The 17,018-nt window shown below is 46.9% G+C and overlaps 1 protein-coding gene across 2 annotated transcripts in view; it reads right to left on the bottom strand.

Moving 5' to 3' along the window:
* The window catches only part of LOC147634408 (5'-adenylylsulfate reductase 3, chloroplastic-like), a 51,573-nt gene that overhangs the window by 32,890 nt on the left and 1,665 nt on the right, over nucleotides 1-17,018 (bottom strand). For both annotated transcript variants that reach the window (XM_086805568.1, XM_086805569.1), the window contains exons 5-7: nucleotides 16,345-16,482; nucleotides 16,118-16,234; nucleotides 15,843-16,034 (exon numbers count right to left, since the gene is read on the bottom strand). In XM_086805568.1, coding sequence (XP_086661694.1) covers nucleotides 15,843-16,034; nucleotides 16,118-16,234; nucleotides 16,345-16,482 — 447 coding nt within the window. The remainder of the gene's footprint in view (nucleotides 1-15,842; nucleotides 16,035-16,117; nucleotides 16,235-16,344; nucleotides 16,483-17,018) is intronic.

Below are 17,018 nucleotides of genomic sequence, written 5' to 3'. Positions count from 1 at the left end.
GCCATTTGGTTTGACGAACGCCCCACCTACATTTAACCGCATGATGAAGCGTGTTTTTCGGGAGTTGATTAAAAAGTGTGTGTTCATATTTCTGGACGACATACTCATATTTTCAGCTACAGTTGAGCAGCATGACATTGATGTGGAGAAAGTCCTTAAGTTGGTGGAAAGCAACGAGCTCTACGTCAATGAAAAGAAGTCAGAATTTTATCTGTTCCAGGTGCATTACTTGGGATATATAATTAGTGCTAAAGGCATTCGACTTGATCCAGCTAAAGTGGCCGAGATTGTTAACTGGGAAGTACCTCAGACAGCTTATGACATTAGATCATTTGTGGGTATAGAGTGATCGACAACACCGCTAGAGTCAGATATTCCAGCAGTTCGGTGGTATGATTGAGTACCTTCCAGGAAAGGCCAATCCAGTGGCCGATGCTTTGAGCAGGAAGGGACAAAAGTGTCTACGATTCAGACCACTAGACTTGACCTTGTTGGTACAGGACTAGAGGACATGAAGCACACGTACGCGGATTCCGAGGAATTCGGTGCTCAGTGGGAACAGGCATTGGATGCCACAGGACCATGTCATTTTCTGATACGCGATGGTTGGCTTTTCTACAAAGGCCGACTATGTGTCATGAAGTCATTCCGGGCAGCTCTTCTCCATGATGCCCATGACGCCATTACAGGTGGTCACAGGGGCATGAATTCGACTCTGGAGAAATTAGAACGGCAATACTATTGGCCAAAGATGAGGCGTGATGTGTTTACATATGTACAACGCTGTGACATTTGTCAAAAGGTGAAAGCTCCTCGTGGAAAGAAGATAGGGTTGTTACAGCCCTGGCCAATGCCTGAGGGTCCTTTCCAGGACATTTCGATGGACTTTGTCACAAATCTGCCTCCCAGTCTGAGTAAGCGTAATACGTAGTGCTTAACTATTGTTGATAGGTTTAGCAAATTTGTTATGCTTATTCCTTGGAGGACCAATGTGACCGCCGAGGATGTTGCCCAATTATTCATTCGGCATTGATACCCGATTGGTGGGATTCCTAGAACCATAGTGTCAAATCGAGATGCCAAGTTTACCGGTCATTTTTGGAGGGCATTGTTTGATAATTTTGGTACCAAGCTGAATTTTTCCAGTGCATTCCACCCACAGACAGATGGCCAGACAGAGATATACAACCAGTTGGCCTTTGATGTGCTGAAGTGTTATGTCCACGATCAGCAAGGTAAGTGGGAATCGTTTTTGCCTTTAGTTCAAATGACTCTTTTTCTTCAGCTCTATTGGCAAGCGATGCCCAAAGTTGTCTTTCAGGAGCTTCGGACCATTTCCCATCCGGAAAAAGATTAATGAGGTGTCTATGCAGTTAAAGCTACCTCCGAGTTGGACTATGCACGATGTATTTCATGTCAATTGGTTAAAGCCATATGCAGGTCCACCCCCTTCAGAGGTCAAAGACAAAGCGGAACCAGACATTGTTGATGAAGCAGAAGTAATGGTTCCAGAACAGATCCTTCTGCACCGTTTCAAGCATGGCTCAAGCCGAAGACTACGACAGTTCCTCACGAAGTTTCAGGACCGAGGAACTCATGAAGCAGTATGGCTCGACAAAGAGTTCTTCGAAGACTATCCGGCGTTATTGACGGATTATTTGGAGGCTATGCCGCCTCCGTCAAGTTAAGCAGAAGGGGATGTCACGTGCATCCCGCACTTGGATGCCACGTAGATATTTCTGTACAGAAGGTGCAGGACCTGGGATGGTGAACTGGTCCCATGTGAGCCCAGTCCGGGACGAGTCAGCCAGGGATCGTCCGAGGTCAGGTGTGTATTGTCCTGCACATGAGTCCAAGGTCAGATGTGCACTGTCCTGCACATGAAACAGTGCCAGTCAACGCTGTGCGTCTCCCTCTAGAATGATGACAGTGGTTCTGTGTATCTGGTATGGTACCGGATGCCAGATCACTGAGTAGATAGTGGTTAGGACAAGGGGCCAGCCCATAGGGCTACCCCGGATCTGAGTGTGGGCATGGGAATGGTGTGAAACCATCCCCATGTGGGCCAGTAAGGCCCAGGCTAGACCCACCAACCATGGAAGGGCTGTAGGACAGTCCTAAGGCAAGAATAAGGCTATTTTCAAGAGGTTACAGCCTTCCTAGGGCTGTAGGACAAGTATGGGGCAGCCCATACAGGCTGCCCAGCCCATCGATTGTGGGCAAAGGCTATGCCCAGCCTTCTAGAAGCAAGCGCCTGCCTCCCCAGCGTGCTAGGGGAAAAACGCAGCATTTATTAGGATTTTTTTGAGCATTTAATGCTGATTTTACTCAATCGTGGGAATTGTCTGCTGGCCGCCTGCTCTTATGCTAGCCGACTGCTGCTGTAGGGGAGTATAAATAGGAGAGGTCCACAATCCCATCATTCATCTCAAGAGCTCAAGCCAATCAAGGGCTAGACAAGCCAAGGAGATTGCTAAGCAAAGGGGTGGACTTCTGAAGGTCAAGGGCAGGGATTTCCCAGCCAAGAAAGGTCAAGAATTCTGTATTTGTTTTCAAATTTACATCATTCTAATAAAGCAAATACACCATCCGTGGTGGGGGCCCTACAGAGGGTAATTGGGACCCAATATTGTGTCCTCTCCATCTCCATCTCTCTCTCACTCTATTTTCTGCACTTCTCCTTTCAAGTGCTGTGTGTTAATTTCAGTGCTGAATTCTGAGTTTTGAAGTTACCGATCTTTCTCCGAAGCTTCCGCATATTACAGGACCACAGAGGACGGCCCTCGAAGATCACACAGAATCCGAGACAAAAGCAATACAGCGGAGCTTCTTCAGGTAAACTATGCTCTGATGTCTCGTATTATGCGGGACAAGGAGCCCACTTCCGTAAAGGAAGCCCTTTCACAGGATACTTGGAGGAAAGCCATGCAGGTGTAACTTGATGCCATAGAGAAGAACAAAACATGGGAGTTGGTACCGAGGTCGTCGAAACGGTTAGTCATTGGTGTCAAATGGGTCTTTACGACTAAATATGCGTCAGATGGGTCGGTGGACAAACACAAAGCCAGACTTGTGGCTAAAGGTTATGCTCAGCGGCCAGGCATCGACTACGAGGATACCTTTGCATCGACACCACGGATGACCACGATTCGGACCGTTCTTGTCCTTGCTTCTTCTCAGAGGTGGCCCGTGTATCAAATGGATGTAAAATCTGCGTTCCTTAATGGTGACCTGCAGGAGGAGGTGTATGTTGAGCAGCCTCCGGGCTTTGTTGTTCCAGGATCAGAAGGGATGGTTTACAGGTTACGTAAGGCCTTGTAAGGTCTTAAGCAGGCTCCTAGGGCTTGGAATGAGAAGATTGATTCCTTCTTTGTTCGGACTGGATTTCAGAGATCGGTTGCAGATCCTAACCTGTATCTCTTTCGAAAACGCGGCATGGTTCCGATTATCATCCTTTGTGGATGATCTCATGGTCATGTGGAGCACATTGGCCTGACGAAGGCTACCTTATAACCTTTAAAATCCTTTTTGTCCCCTTTCACACTTGGGCTGGCCACACTTATGAATTTCCTTTTTATATCCAAACTGATGCATGTTTACAGTGTCCATCCCGTGCCCATGCCCACCTACTTGTTGTCTAGAGGGAAAAACTCAGGGTCGTAACATACCCCCCTCTTGAAAAATAGCAAGCGTCCTCGATTGCACTCAATAACACAGTAAGCATCCAATGAAGAAAGATTCCCCATATGACCAAAGCAATGCCCCTCCAGTGCATCTGGGTGATGAAACACTCATCCTGAACAATAAGGCCATACCGTCACATCAAAGTGACAAACAACTCTTGCTTGTTCCTTCAGAACTTGCAGCAAAAGTCTAAAACCAAGTGGAAACACGTTACCTGTGTTAGCCAAAAACAATACCATGCATCATTCTACATATGACAAACATATGCATGACACATATATGCATTCGCAAACAATAAGATGCTCTACCTACTTTAACATAAGAGTCTCAGGACTGCTCGCAAGCCTTATGACCATGGGCATCCCGCAGGACCCACGGTTGAAGGTACAACATGAGCATATGAAAGCACTCAATGCATCTAAACTATACCTCCACGAAGTACTTTCCACATATGTCCCTCTTGATGCTTTACCCACTCTGCTCATGGCCATCCCGCAAGAGCCACACTCAGTGATGCATCCATGAGCATAATAAAGTACTTGATGTATCATACCAACATACATGCATCACACCAGTCCCTCCAGAGTATTACCCATGTATTCTCAAGGGTACCAGGATCCAATGGCACCAGAATACAATAATACCTCAAAAAGTGTATGCACAAATAGAGTTGGATCCATATATCTATGAACCAAACCAACTCTAGGACTGCTCGCAAGATTTATGCCCTTCATAGAGTCTCGAAGTGTTAACTCAGGTTACTGCAGACTTTGAGCTAAACCAAACCATGCCATTCCAAAGAAGACCAACTCCAGAAATAGCATCATCTCATGTGACTAGAACACAATATCATAGAAGTCCCATAAGCAGATGTACTGTCAGCCTCAGTACCTCCGGTGAATACAAAGATGTCACCAAGCGAATCCTAGATGAAAAACTGAGCCTGTCACAAGGGAGCGGAGGTGCTACCCACCACTTGAGCATCATGCAATGCTCTAGACCCCAGCTCTGCTGAATCTGAATGAGCCGTAGCAAGAGTCGGCTCCAATTCAAAGGCATCAATACCTAAGGTGAATCTGCTAAGTCACCCTCCTCCATCCACTTTGCATCCATCGGTGAATAGTTCTTGAACTTCACAAGATAGCGACGGGAAACTTTACCTTGTACCTTTCTTTCCTTGTGTGCCAGTACCTGCTCGGGAATAAGAACCTCATCAAGTTCCTCCACTTCCGTCTGAGCCTTATCTAATACATCCTCAGGCACCCAAAACCTGCTTGCACTCCACCCAAGTGGTAAAGCACGAGTCCCCGATGAATCATAGCTGATCACCACAGCTAAACATAGAACGAAGCTGCCTTCCGAACCCATGAAACCTCCGTAAAGATACCACCGGTGACAAACTGTCGAAAGCCATAGCCTTCAACCCATGTTTTGCACCATAACACTTCAACTGCTTCTTGTTCCTAGCCGACTACTTCTTGTCCTTGATGTCTTTTCTCCTGAGCTTCATCCTCAGCTCTTACTCTTCACCTCATATAGGCAAAGACACACAATCCTGCACTTCCTTTTCACTTTCCACATGTTGAAGCCTTACGTGACTCTCATGAGACAACCACAAGCTCACCCCCTTGGGAAAGTTGGTGATTGTCCCGACCAGAGCAACCACGGGCTCGCCTCCTTGAGAAAGTCGATGGTGTTCCGGCAACGGAACCATGAAACCGGCCTTCAAAAATCTGACGGGCGGTGAAACAAACACTCGCACACAAAACACTTCATCACCCATGGGGACCTGGAAAAGGAAACAAACAAGGGGAGCTAGAGTGCTCCTACAAATGGTGCAGGCCTCACTCACCTCCCAACCTTGACAACCGTGGGCAAGCCCACAAGACTTGGTTGTCCCCACCGAGCCACGAGCTGAGCTAACTAGAGGGACGTACCGACCAATCTCTACCTCGTGACGTCCCATACCGCCACGAAGCTATCCTCACGGGCCTCGAGATTACTGCCGGCCTCGACTGCATGAAGCAGGTGCACGTCTGCACTAGATGCAGTCACGTGAGACTCTATATGACTATTGACTAACCTTGGCCACCCTTTTATAGGCTCTTGGCCGGTCATCGGGCGTCCACACTTGGACGCCCGCCCGTTCATACTTGGGTGCCCGCCCGTTAGTCTATCCCTAACTCAGCTCGCCAATCAGCCTGCCTAGCTCCAAACTTTCCCAAACCTCGAAGCTAGTCTTGTGTGCGTGTAGCACACGGTAGATACACACTGTGCACATGACATACTCCCCTTCTTCTAAGAGCTCACTCCTAAGCTCACTAAAAAGCCAGGGTAATCTCTCTGAAGAGTAGTCAATGTCTCCCATGTAGCGTCCTCCTCAACACGATCCTTCCACTTGATCTTGTATTGGACAAGGCCATTCATTCAGCTCGTATCTATGATGATACGATGGTCTCTTCCAAGTCGAAACCCGTTACCGAGCGGGGGAACAAGCATAAAAGAAAGTTCTCCGTACCTATGGCTAACATGACAGAAGGAAAGTCTTCGGACCAACCTTCGAAGAATTCAAGTTCGACACTAGCGAAGAAGAAACGACTCCTTAGGGCTTTAAAGCTCAAGAAGGAAGGACGTAGTTTTATCTACGAAAAAAAAAGGACACATGCGTAACGAGTGCCCAAAGCAAAAGGGTACCAAAACAAACGCAGGACCCAAGCCAAAGACAGCTAACCAGTTGTCTTTGACAGGTACGTCAATTACTGTACTTTCTCGCCCTAGTACTTGTTCTGATTGTCTATTCAATTCTAAGGTATTTGGCTTGCATGATCTTCTCCGAGTTTATGGAGAAGTGAATGGCCATAAGATTCACATTCTTTTAGACCCTGGCAGCTCACACAACTTTGTTAACTACAAACTTGTGCAGAAATTGAGTCTTGATACGACACCCAGCGATCATACCTATGAGGTACGCCTACCTGCGGGAAGGCAAGTTTGGGATCGAAAGGTGGAGATGCTTCCAATCCAAATTCAGGACTACAAAGATACTCTGGAATGCTATGCAATGCATCTAGAAAATGTAGACTTGTTATTAGGGATTGAGTGGTTTAAGACTCTTCAAGTCCAGATAGATTGGTCTAGTCATATTTTTTCTTTTCAGCATAGGGACACCTAGTATAGTATTTTAGGTGATTGTATTCATCCCTCTCAGGGACCTCTTGTAAATACAATTGATTTTGGAAATATAATGGATTCTTCTTTGTATACCGCTTTCCATTGTGTCTTGATTCCACTTTCTTCCTTTCTCATCCCTTCTTTGGATGTAAATGAATTAAGTGTGTTTGAAAGCAAAGAATTACAGAAGATACTTGATTCGTTTCAAGACGCATTTCCTAAGGAACTGCCATCGGGTTTACCACCTGAACGGGCAGTAGATCATCGTATTGACTTGATCCTTGGTGCTCATCCTGTCAGTATTCCACCTTACAGGATGAGCCAAGCTGAGGAAGATGAGTTGGCTAAACAACTCGAAGATTATTTGAGGATGGGCCAGATCCGTCCAAGTAAATTACCTTGGGGTGCACCTGTGTTGCTTAGGAGAAAGAAGGACAATACCTGGAGAATGTGTATAGATTACAAAAGATTGAACAAGCTGACCATTAAGAGCCGTTATCCTCTCCCTAGATCAGATGACCTGATTGACCGGTTAGCAGGAGCGAAATATTTCACGAAGATAGATTTACGTACTGGCTATCACCAGATACATATTCATGAAAGGCATGTCGAAAGAACCGCCTTTCGGACTAGGTATGGCCATTACGAGTTTCTCGTATTACCTTTTGGGTTAACCAATGCTCCAACCACTTTCCAGCAAATGATGAACGATCCTTTCGTGAACATTTGGGAAAATTTATGGTGGTGTTCCTGGATACTTGGGACACAAGATCACTAGAGATGGATTGAGCATTGACTACTGCGAACAGTGAAACAACTTCGTTCTTTTCTCGGTTTTGTTGTTTTTCTTCGGAAATCTGTATGGGAGAACTCTCAGCTCACACTACCGATGACCGACTTATTGAAAGGTCGTGGACGTGAGTCAAATCAGCCTATCACTTGGAATAACGATTTGGATATGGCCTTCAGACTTTTGAAAGATAAAGTCAAGGAAGCACCTATCTTAACATTGATCCTAGTCGGCCTTATGTTCTTGAAACTGATGCGAGTGACTATGCTATCAGGGCTGCTCTATTTCAAGATGGTAGATCGATTGCTTTTGAAAGTAAAAAGCTAGACGACCCTCAATCTCGTTGGCCAACCCTTGAGAAGGAGCTTTATGCTGTGATTCATGCTCTCGTTTGGAGACATTATTTATATGGCTCCAAGTTTGTGGTATTGACTGATCATCAGTCAATCAAGATGATCAGTCAATCAAGTATGTGTGTGATGCGGATGATTTGAGAGGAAGGAAAGCTCGTTGGGCGGAGTTAATGCAAGATTTTGATTTTGAGATCCGTTATCGGAAAGGGTCCATGAATAGTGTTGCAAATGCGCTTAGTCGAATTCGAGAGGTGAATACTTTGTCGTTCACCGAGATTTCTACTGACTTATTTCAGTCATTGAGAGGGCTTTGCAGGACTGATAGTTATTTTGGTCCATTTTGGCAGAAGATCCAGGACGGGAACTCATTGATTGACCAAGACTTGATGACTAAACAGCCTACCATTCAGGCTGCAGGAGGCCAGTGGATGATTCGGAATGGTTTACTATTCCGTAATGACAAAATTTGTGTACCACAGATCCCGGACATTAGGTCCAAGATTCTTAAGGAGTGTCACGACGCCCCTTCTGCTGGACACCCTGGGGTACACAAGACACTATCGTTAGTGAAACACACTTTTTATTGGCCAAAGATGAAAGGGTATGTAGAAGATTTTATGTTCTCAAGTGTCAAATTTATCAGGCAAATAAAGCTGAACACTTTAGACAGGCTGGGTTGTTGCACAAATCCCAGGTAATAAATGGGAAAGTATTTCCATGAATTTTATTACCGGATTGCCAAGAACACATCAAGGCCACGATTCTATTTGGGTTGTGGTAGATCGCTTGACAAAAATGGCTACATTTTTACCGACCCGAAAGACTATTACAGCTATGCAATTAGCACGGCAGTTTATCGAGCAATCGTTTAGACTGTACGGGTTACCGCAGGACATAGTCAGTGATTACGAGTAATTTTTGGAAACTTGTTTTTGAGAAGTTGGAAACAACTTTGAATTTGAGTTCCTCTGATCATCCTCAAAGGAATCTATTAGAAGTGCTCAAGACCGAGACAGGTTTTATTCTAATAGACATCGTTCACCCAGAGAGTTCTCTGAAGGAACGATGGTGTATTTGCGAGTTCCAAAAGATTCCAAGACTTTACGGACAGGTCGATCTCCGAAATTATCCCCTAGATACTGTGGACCATTTTGTATTACACGACGGATTGGTTCAGTTGCATATGAATTGGATTTGCCTTCTGATGTGAAAGTTCATCCTGTATTTCTTGTCAGTAGACTTAAGGAAGTACTGGGTGGAACAGATCAGTTAGTTACTCCTCAAGAAATTATAGATGTCGAGGACATGACATTTGTTCCGCACGAACCTGAAAAGATTCTTGGATTTCGTAAAAGAAGATTGCGTAATACGCTTATCACGGAATATAAGATCAAGTGAAAGGATCGTGTTGAGGAGGACGCTACATGGGAGACATTGACTACTCTTCAGAGAGATTACCTTGGCTTTATAGTGAGCTCAGGAGTGAGCTCTTAGAGGAAGGGGAGTATGTCATGTGCACAGTGTGTATCTACCGTGTGCTACACGCACGCAACACTAGTTTCCAGGCTTGGGGAAGCTTGGAGCTAGGCAAGCTTATTGGCGAGCTGAGTTAGGGGTAGACTAACGGACGGGCACCCAAGTATGGACGGGCAGGCGTCCAAGTGTGGACGCCCGATGACCGACCAAGAGCCTATAAAAGGGTGGCCAAGGTTAGTTATTGGGATATAGAGAGTCTCGCGAGTTTGTGAGAGCTCTATGGTCTTGGAGCCTGGATCTAGTGCAGACGTGCACCTGCTTTATGCAGCCGAGGCCAGCAGCAATCTCGAGGCCCGCGAGAGCGGCTTCGTGGCGGTATGGGACGTCGCGAGGAGGAGATTGGTCGGTACGTCATCCTAGTTAGCTCAGCTCGTGGCTCGGTGGGGACAGCCAAGTCTGTGGGCTCGCCCACGGCTGTCATGGTTGGGAGGTGAGTCAGGCCTGCACCCCCTTGTTTGTTTGTTTGTTTGCAGGATTTGAGTCTCGTATCATGAACGATCAGAGATCCATGGGGATTTGACACTCCGGCCGTTGCGGGGGCTCTACTCCTTAAACGGAGTCATATTAGATACTGAAGTCATTGGAGACCGGTTGAGGGTATGGACAACCGTTGCCACAGCCTCTCCCCAAAGCGGACGAGGAAGATCACGATGCTCCAGCATGGTCCTCGCCTCTCCACCACAGTCCTGTTTTTGTGTTCTACAACTCCATTCTCTGATCCTGTATTGGCCAGTTCCCTCTTGATGCCATGATCTGCTCAAAATCTGAGAAATACAGTCGAGGAGAATTCACCCCCTTTGTCAGCCCTGAGAGTCTTTACCTGCAATCCAGACTCTTTTTCCACCATCACGTGCCAATCCTTGAACCGTGCAAAAGCTTGGTCCTTCTGTGAAAGAAAGTAGACCCACGTGAATCTGATACAATCATCAACAAGCAGCATAAAATAGAGAGATCCTCCCAATGATGGTGTCTACTAAGGTCCACACAAGTCAGTGTGAATCAACTCCAACGATTTCGAAGCCCGCCTGGAAGCCTACTTCGGAAAGGATTCCCTGTGCTGCTTACCACATATGCAACAACTGCAATGTCCTTGCCTACTGCCAACATCTGGCAAGCCAACCACCATCTGGTCTCGGAAAGCTCGCCGCAGTGCATTCACATTTAAGTGGCCAAAACGAAAGTGCCACAGATCTCCGACCTGAGAACCTATCAACGAGGAGAGTGCAGAGAGCTTGTAGATACCATTCTCCACACCGCATTCCCAAATAACCTGGCCAGTCTCACGGTCCCGTAGAGCAACTGAATGCTCCTCAAATTCCACCCGAAAGCCAATCTTGCATACTTCATGCACTGACAGAAGATGAAAACCCAGAGCAGGGACGTAAAGAACACGGGAAGCATACAAGTCATGTGCCTGGAAGCACCACTGTCAAGAATCCATTCTCAGGTATCCTTCGCGGTGAAGCCAACTGCCTCCTCGCTCGAAGACGATGAAGCATCGGAGTCCATCATCTCTAAGTGCACAAATGCAGGAGTCTTTGCAGCTGAGGCTGAAGAATCAACACTCTTCCCAGTCCGCTTAGGACACTTCCTCCAATAGTGGCCTTTCTCGCCACAATCATTGCAGGACCGCTCGGCCTTCAGCTTCTCTCGTTCTGTGTCGGGCTTCTTCTCAGAAGACTTCTCCGGTGAAGCCTTCCCTTTGCCCTTGTTGTTACTCCGGCCTTTCGACCGTTGGCCAGTTAAAGCCTCTGAACCTCTGCTGTGAGGAGGGTTCGTGAAACGTTCCTCCTGGTCCAAGACCATGGGCACAAGCTCCTCCCAGGTAATGGTGCTGAGCCTGCCACTCATAATCAAAGAGGAGTAGAAAGCGGAATACTGAGCAGGCAAGTGGGACAGCAAAGTAATGGCCATGTCTTCAGATGATATCTCCTTCCCAGCCTGGAGGACTTCCTGCTGAAGGGCCTACAGCTTGTTAATGTGCTCCCGCATCGTGGACGACTTTGCAAGGTTCATAACCCGCATCTGCACTTCCAAGGAGATCCTCTTCATGGGTGATACCCTGTTATAAAGAGAAGCCAAGTGCTGCCATATACCTTTGGCCATCGTCATATGCTTTACGTGATTGATTACTTGTGGTGTGCAATTCAGGAAAATAAATGACCGGACCCTGGCGTTGACACGATCCCACATCTGTGCATCTGCCTCGCGGTCCTTCTTCATTGACAGTAACTCCCCTTCCTCTGCTTCCGGCCGTGGAACCCCGATAACAATGAAATCAGCAAGGTCGTATGACTCCAGCACAGACTCCATCATAACCTTCCAGATGCCGTAATTGTTCCCGTCTAACTGACGGTCCACTGGGAACGTGGGGAGAGTCGGGATCTTCACATGCTTCTCAGCCATCTCTAACAATTCTGCCATCGTAGGGATGTAACTGAAAGGGTGGGTGGGTAGGAAAAAAAAACTCTAAACCTGCAAGTGGCTGTCCAGCAACTTAGCCCGCCTTCCTCTTGCTACTTCTCTTCCCGAACAGTCCAAACAGTCCACCAATCAGCAACGTAACAATCCCCCTCTTGCTCAGAAAACTCCCAAGATCTTTCAAGAGCCTAGGGCTCTGATACCATGTCAAAATACGCAGCGGAAATGACAACCAAATCTGAGACCACAAGAGCAAGTAGAGTGTAGAAAATAGACAGCACAAGAGAAGGAGAGAGATAGGCGTATAACTCTTCTCTATACACAAGATCCCGAGGAAAAAACTGAATGAATACAATGTGGGGCGATGGGGCCTATTTATATGGCCCCATCATGGGGTCGGCCAACACTAGCATGCGCCGCGAGCCCTCACGACTGGGCACATCCAGTCGGCCAGCAGCAAAAAAACTCCACAACACCTTCTGATCAGGTCGGCCAGCTCCACGTGTACAAGAGTGCAGTCGGCCAGTATCAGAAGTCTCCTGCCATCTTGTGGCAGCCACCCACACCATGGAAAAATGGAAAAAAATGAAAAAAAATATATAGGGAGTAAGGAAAAATGATAAAACACCTATACAGGGCGGGCATACCCACAACAGAGGCCCTGGTGTCTGATAAAGACAGGAGATGACTTCTAACAAAAGTGTATGCACAAATAGAGTTGGATCCATATATCTATGAACCAAACCAACTCTAGGACTGCTCGCAAGACTTATGCCCTTCATAGAGTCTCGAAGTGTTAACTCAGGTTGCTGCAGACTTTGAGCTAAACCAAACCATGCCATTCCAAAGAAGACCAACTCCAGAAATAGCATCATCTCATGTGACTAGAACACAATATCATAGAAGTCCCATAAGCAGATGTACTGTCAGCCTCAATACCTCGGGTGAATACAAAGATGTCACCAAGCGACTCCTAGATGAAAAACTGAGCCTGTCTATAACAAGGGAGCGGAGGTGCTACCCCCCTCTTGAGCATCAGGCAATGCTCCAGACCCCAGCTCTGCTGGACCTGAATGAGCCGTAGCAAGAGTCGACTCCAATTCAAAGGCATCAAAATAAAGCTGCAATACCTAAGGTGAATCTGCTAAGTCACCCTCCTCCATCCACTTTGCATCCATCGGTGAATAGTTCTAGAACTTCACAAGATAGCGACGGGAAACTTTACCTTGTACCTTTCTTTCCTTGTGTGCCAGTATCTGCTCGGGAATAAGAACCTCATCAAGTTCCTCCACTTCCGTCTGAGCCTTATCTAATACATCCTCAGGACCCAAAACCTGCTTGCACTCCACCCAAGTGGTAAGCACAAGTCCCCGATGAAGCATAGTAGATCACCACTGCTAAACATAGAACCAAGCTGCCTTCCGAACCCATGAAGCCTCCATAAAGATACCACCGGTGACAAAATGTCGAAAGCCATAGCCTTCAACCCATGTTTTGCACCATAACACTTCAACTGCTTCTTGTTCCTAGCCGACTACTTCTTGTCCTTGAGGCTCGCCTCCTTGAGAAAGTCGACGATGTCCCGGTGAAACCGGCCTTCAGAAATCTGACGGGCGGTGAAACAAACACTCGCACACAAAACACTTCATCACCCATGGGGAGGGGGAGCTTGAGTGCTCCTCCAAATAGTACAAGGACACCGATTGGCCCCAAAACGCAGTGGCACCCCTTGCGGTATTTCTTTACTTCATCAAAAATTTGAGTACAAAGTACAACTTGTCGAATCCTCTACCAATAGGATCCCTCAAAGCTTTCACCCAGGACTTCCAAATCGTTATTACAGCAAAGCATTCCATAGAGAAGGCACACCTGTACAACACCTCCCTGCTTGAAAAGGTCTTCTCCATCTCTACCATGGATCTCTCAAACCTTTTCCCAAACAGCAGTAGGGCTGAACCAAACCATATGTCCTTCCCTATAGTCACAGCTTGCATGTAACCTCGAGAAAACTACGACCTGTTCACATGAATCCAAAGACATGCTTTACACATGAAACCAAAGACCTGTATCCGATAAACCAAAGTCATGTATCCCATAAACCATAGGCCTGTTTCCTCGATACCAAAGTCATGTTTCCTCTCGAAAACCAATGTTCTATTTCCATGACAAATAAACCCACATATGCACCATCCAATCACGGTGCCAAAAACCTAAAGAGAGAAAGATAGAGGACGTGTCAAGCAATCCCTGAATACAAATAAGTCCAAGACGAAGAGCAACAACACGTCTCTTCCAAGAACATCATCCTGTGCATCTTAACTTGATCCTTTGTATCCCAATCTCGTAAAACAAAGCCTGCAATCCATGAAGAGAGAGAGAGAGAGAGAGAGAGAGAGAGAGAGAGAGAGGTCTCTCGGCTGTGTATTTCCTGCAACCCCACCTGCTCGCGAAGAGAGAGAGAGAGAGAGAGAGAGAGAGAGAGAAACCCCTTGGCTGTTAGCCACTCGGCGCCTCCTCCAGCTCACCTCCTTCCAAGAGAGAGATAGAGTCGTGCTGTTCATCCCAACAGTCGCCTTGAGATGTCTCTACTGGCTGCTTCCACACATGCAACCCGCCTGGCTCCCATTGCTGGGAGCAGCCCATATGCGCAGCCACCTGGTCTTCCACACGTGCAGCCTCCACCTGAAGCCCGCCTGGCTGCCCGACTGCTGGCAGCAGCCCCTACGCACAGGCACCTGGTCGCCTTTGCTGGCTGTATCCCATGCGCAGCCGTCTGGCGCCCTCTGCTGGCTGTAGCCCGCCTGGCTGTAGCCCATGCGCAGCCTGCCTGTAGCCCATGTGCACAACAGCCCTGCTTGTAGCCCATGCGCAGCAGCACCCTGTAGCCCATGCGCAGCAACACCCTGTAGCCCATGTGTGCAGCAGCCGCCCTACACTCCCCGTAGCCCACACGGTGACCTGCTCAAGGGGATGTGCCATGCTCCATGCGCCACCCTTCGCCCTTTTTAAAAAGAGGTGATTTGCTTCTCTCAAAAACGCCAAAAGCAACATTAAAAACGCATGCTTAAAAATAATATTATTATTTTAAGCCTTCAAAGGTTTAAAAACCTTATAACCTTTAAAATCCTTTTTGTCCCCTTTCACACTTGGGCTGGCCACACTTATGAATTTCCTTTTTATATCGAAACTGATGCCTGTTCACACTGTCCATCCCGTGCCCGTGCCCACCTGCTTGTTGTCCAGAGGGAAAAACTCAGGGTCGTAACACCTACAATTCAAATGTCTCTCGGAGGATGAGAACAGCGCCACAACAGTTTCCAAGGGGAAAGAAGAGTCTTTCATGTCCAAAGAGCATCCATTTACAAAGGATGCCAGAAGAAGAGCTGGCAGTTCTAGTACAGGTTCCAATGGAGGTAGCAATGGCAAAGGACCCAAAAAGTTGGGAGGTAAGCCTACGGAAAGACCAAGTTAAAGTTAGCAAGAGGGAATGTCACCTGCACACCTTCTGATGGTGCCTTGTAGACATAATTATTTCTTGCAGCCGCCTAAAGGGCAAAGTTAAGGCCATATATGGAGAATTTGGGGAAATTTTGGGAGCCTGAATGGTGCCCGGAGGCGCCCACAACAAGCCCAATAGTTAGCAGCCTACCCCCAATACAGGCTGCCCACCTCCATGAACAGATCTGGAGGTGACGTATAATTCAACACTTAGAAACCTACCCATACTGGCTAACTGTGGCACTGCGTAAGAAACCCATCCTGTATAACTCTGGAAAGAAATGACTAAGATTTCTTACATTGTAAGGGAATAAATAGAATGGTTGTTGATGAAAATGAAATGGGCTTCAACATTTTCAAAACCATAAACTAAGTGCTTTGACACTTACTTGGCAAAAAGGACACCAGGGTGCATACAAAACTACGATCCACGAAGTCTCTCTTTGTGCTGACTTAGCAAGTTTTTCGATCTCTTCCCGGCTGAAATTTACAACTTCCTTGCTCAAAAACAAGTCTGAGATAGCACCACCTGTCTGCACCGTGGTGTCATTACTGCCATCTTGGGCATTTTCAATATTTCCCTGACCAAAGAGAACAGCAAATGTGAGGATAAAAAGAAAAGAGAGACATTTTACCATGTTAACACACACAACAGTGGCCAAACCTTGTGCAAACCACATTCCTTTGCTTTGGCATCTTCCCACCACCACCGCCCCTCTCGTTCGTGCTGGCCAGGTAGAACGGCTCGTGTGCACGGTTCACAACCAATAGAAACATAACCCTGACAACATACAAAAATCTCCCCACTTTTGATCATGAATTATAAATCTAAGCTCATACCCAACCTCGCCAAGGTTAAAACAACACAACCATTAGATCGAGGTAACATACTCGTAAATGAAGAGAATTGATAGGTACACTCATGGTGCGCAAGAAACTCCATACATCACTCCCTGTCACATTGGCAAGGGGATTCCACTTTACAAGGCTGCCAGACCCTCCATCAAGACCTTCAAAAGATGGATCAATCTGTACACAATGCGCATTTTTATTAGGCATGTCACCAGCCTTTTCCTATGATAAAAGTCATACAGCCCCAAGCCAACTTGCCAACAAACAATAGTATGGCACCATGGGAATGCATCGTGGTCAACGCCATTGGCCGATTTTACCCTTTGACCATCAGGGCAGGTGTCCACGCATAGTGCGGCATGCGAAATATCTTGCTTGTGCGTTTAGTTACACTAGGACAAGGCCTAAGGTGGTCCACACGGCCTGCTTGCTCAATGGCATTAGCCAGGGACATAGATTATATGAACAGACCTTGCCAGAACTAGAGATTGGTAAATGTCCAAATTAATGCATACATGGACTCATCACAAATGCATAAACACATGCACAAAGAAAGCAAGGGAGACTTGGAGAAGTGGAACATTGCATCATGGTCAACGCCATTCATTTGACCGTCAGGGCAGGGGCATGCTAAATATCTTGCTTGTGGGTTTAGTGACACTAGGACAAGGCCTAAGGTGGTCCACACAGCCTACTTGGTCAATGGCATTAGC

The sequence above is a fragment of the Cibotium barometz genome, chromosome 11 (assembly GCF_041138505.1).
Source record: "Cibotium barometz isolate CiBa-2024 chromosome 11, ASM4113850v1, whole genome shotgun sequence".
NCBI classification, from domain to species: Eukaryota; Viridiplantae; Streptophyta; class Polypodiopsida; order Cyatheales; family Cibotiaceae; genus Cibotium; species Cibotium barometz.
This window is presented reverse-complemented; position numbering and strand designations above follow the sequence as displayed.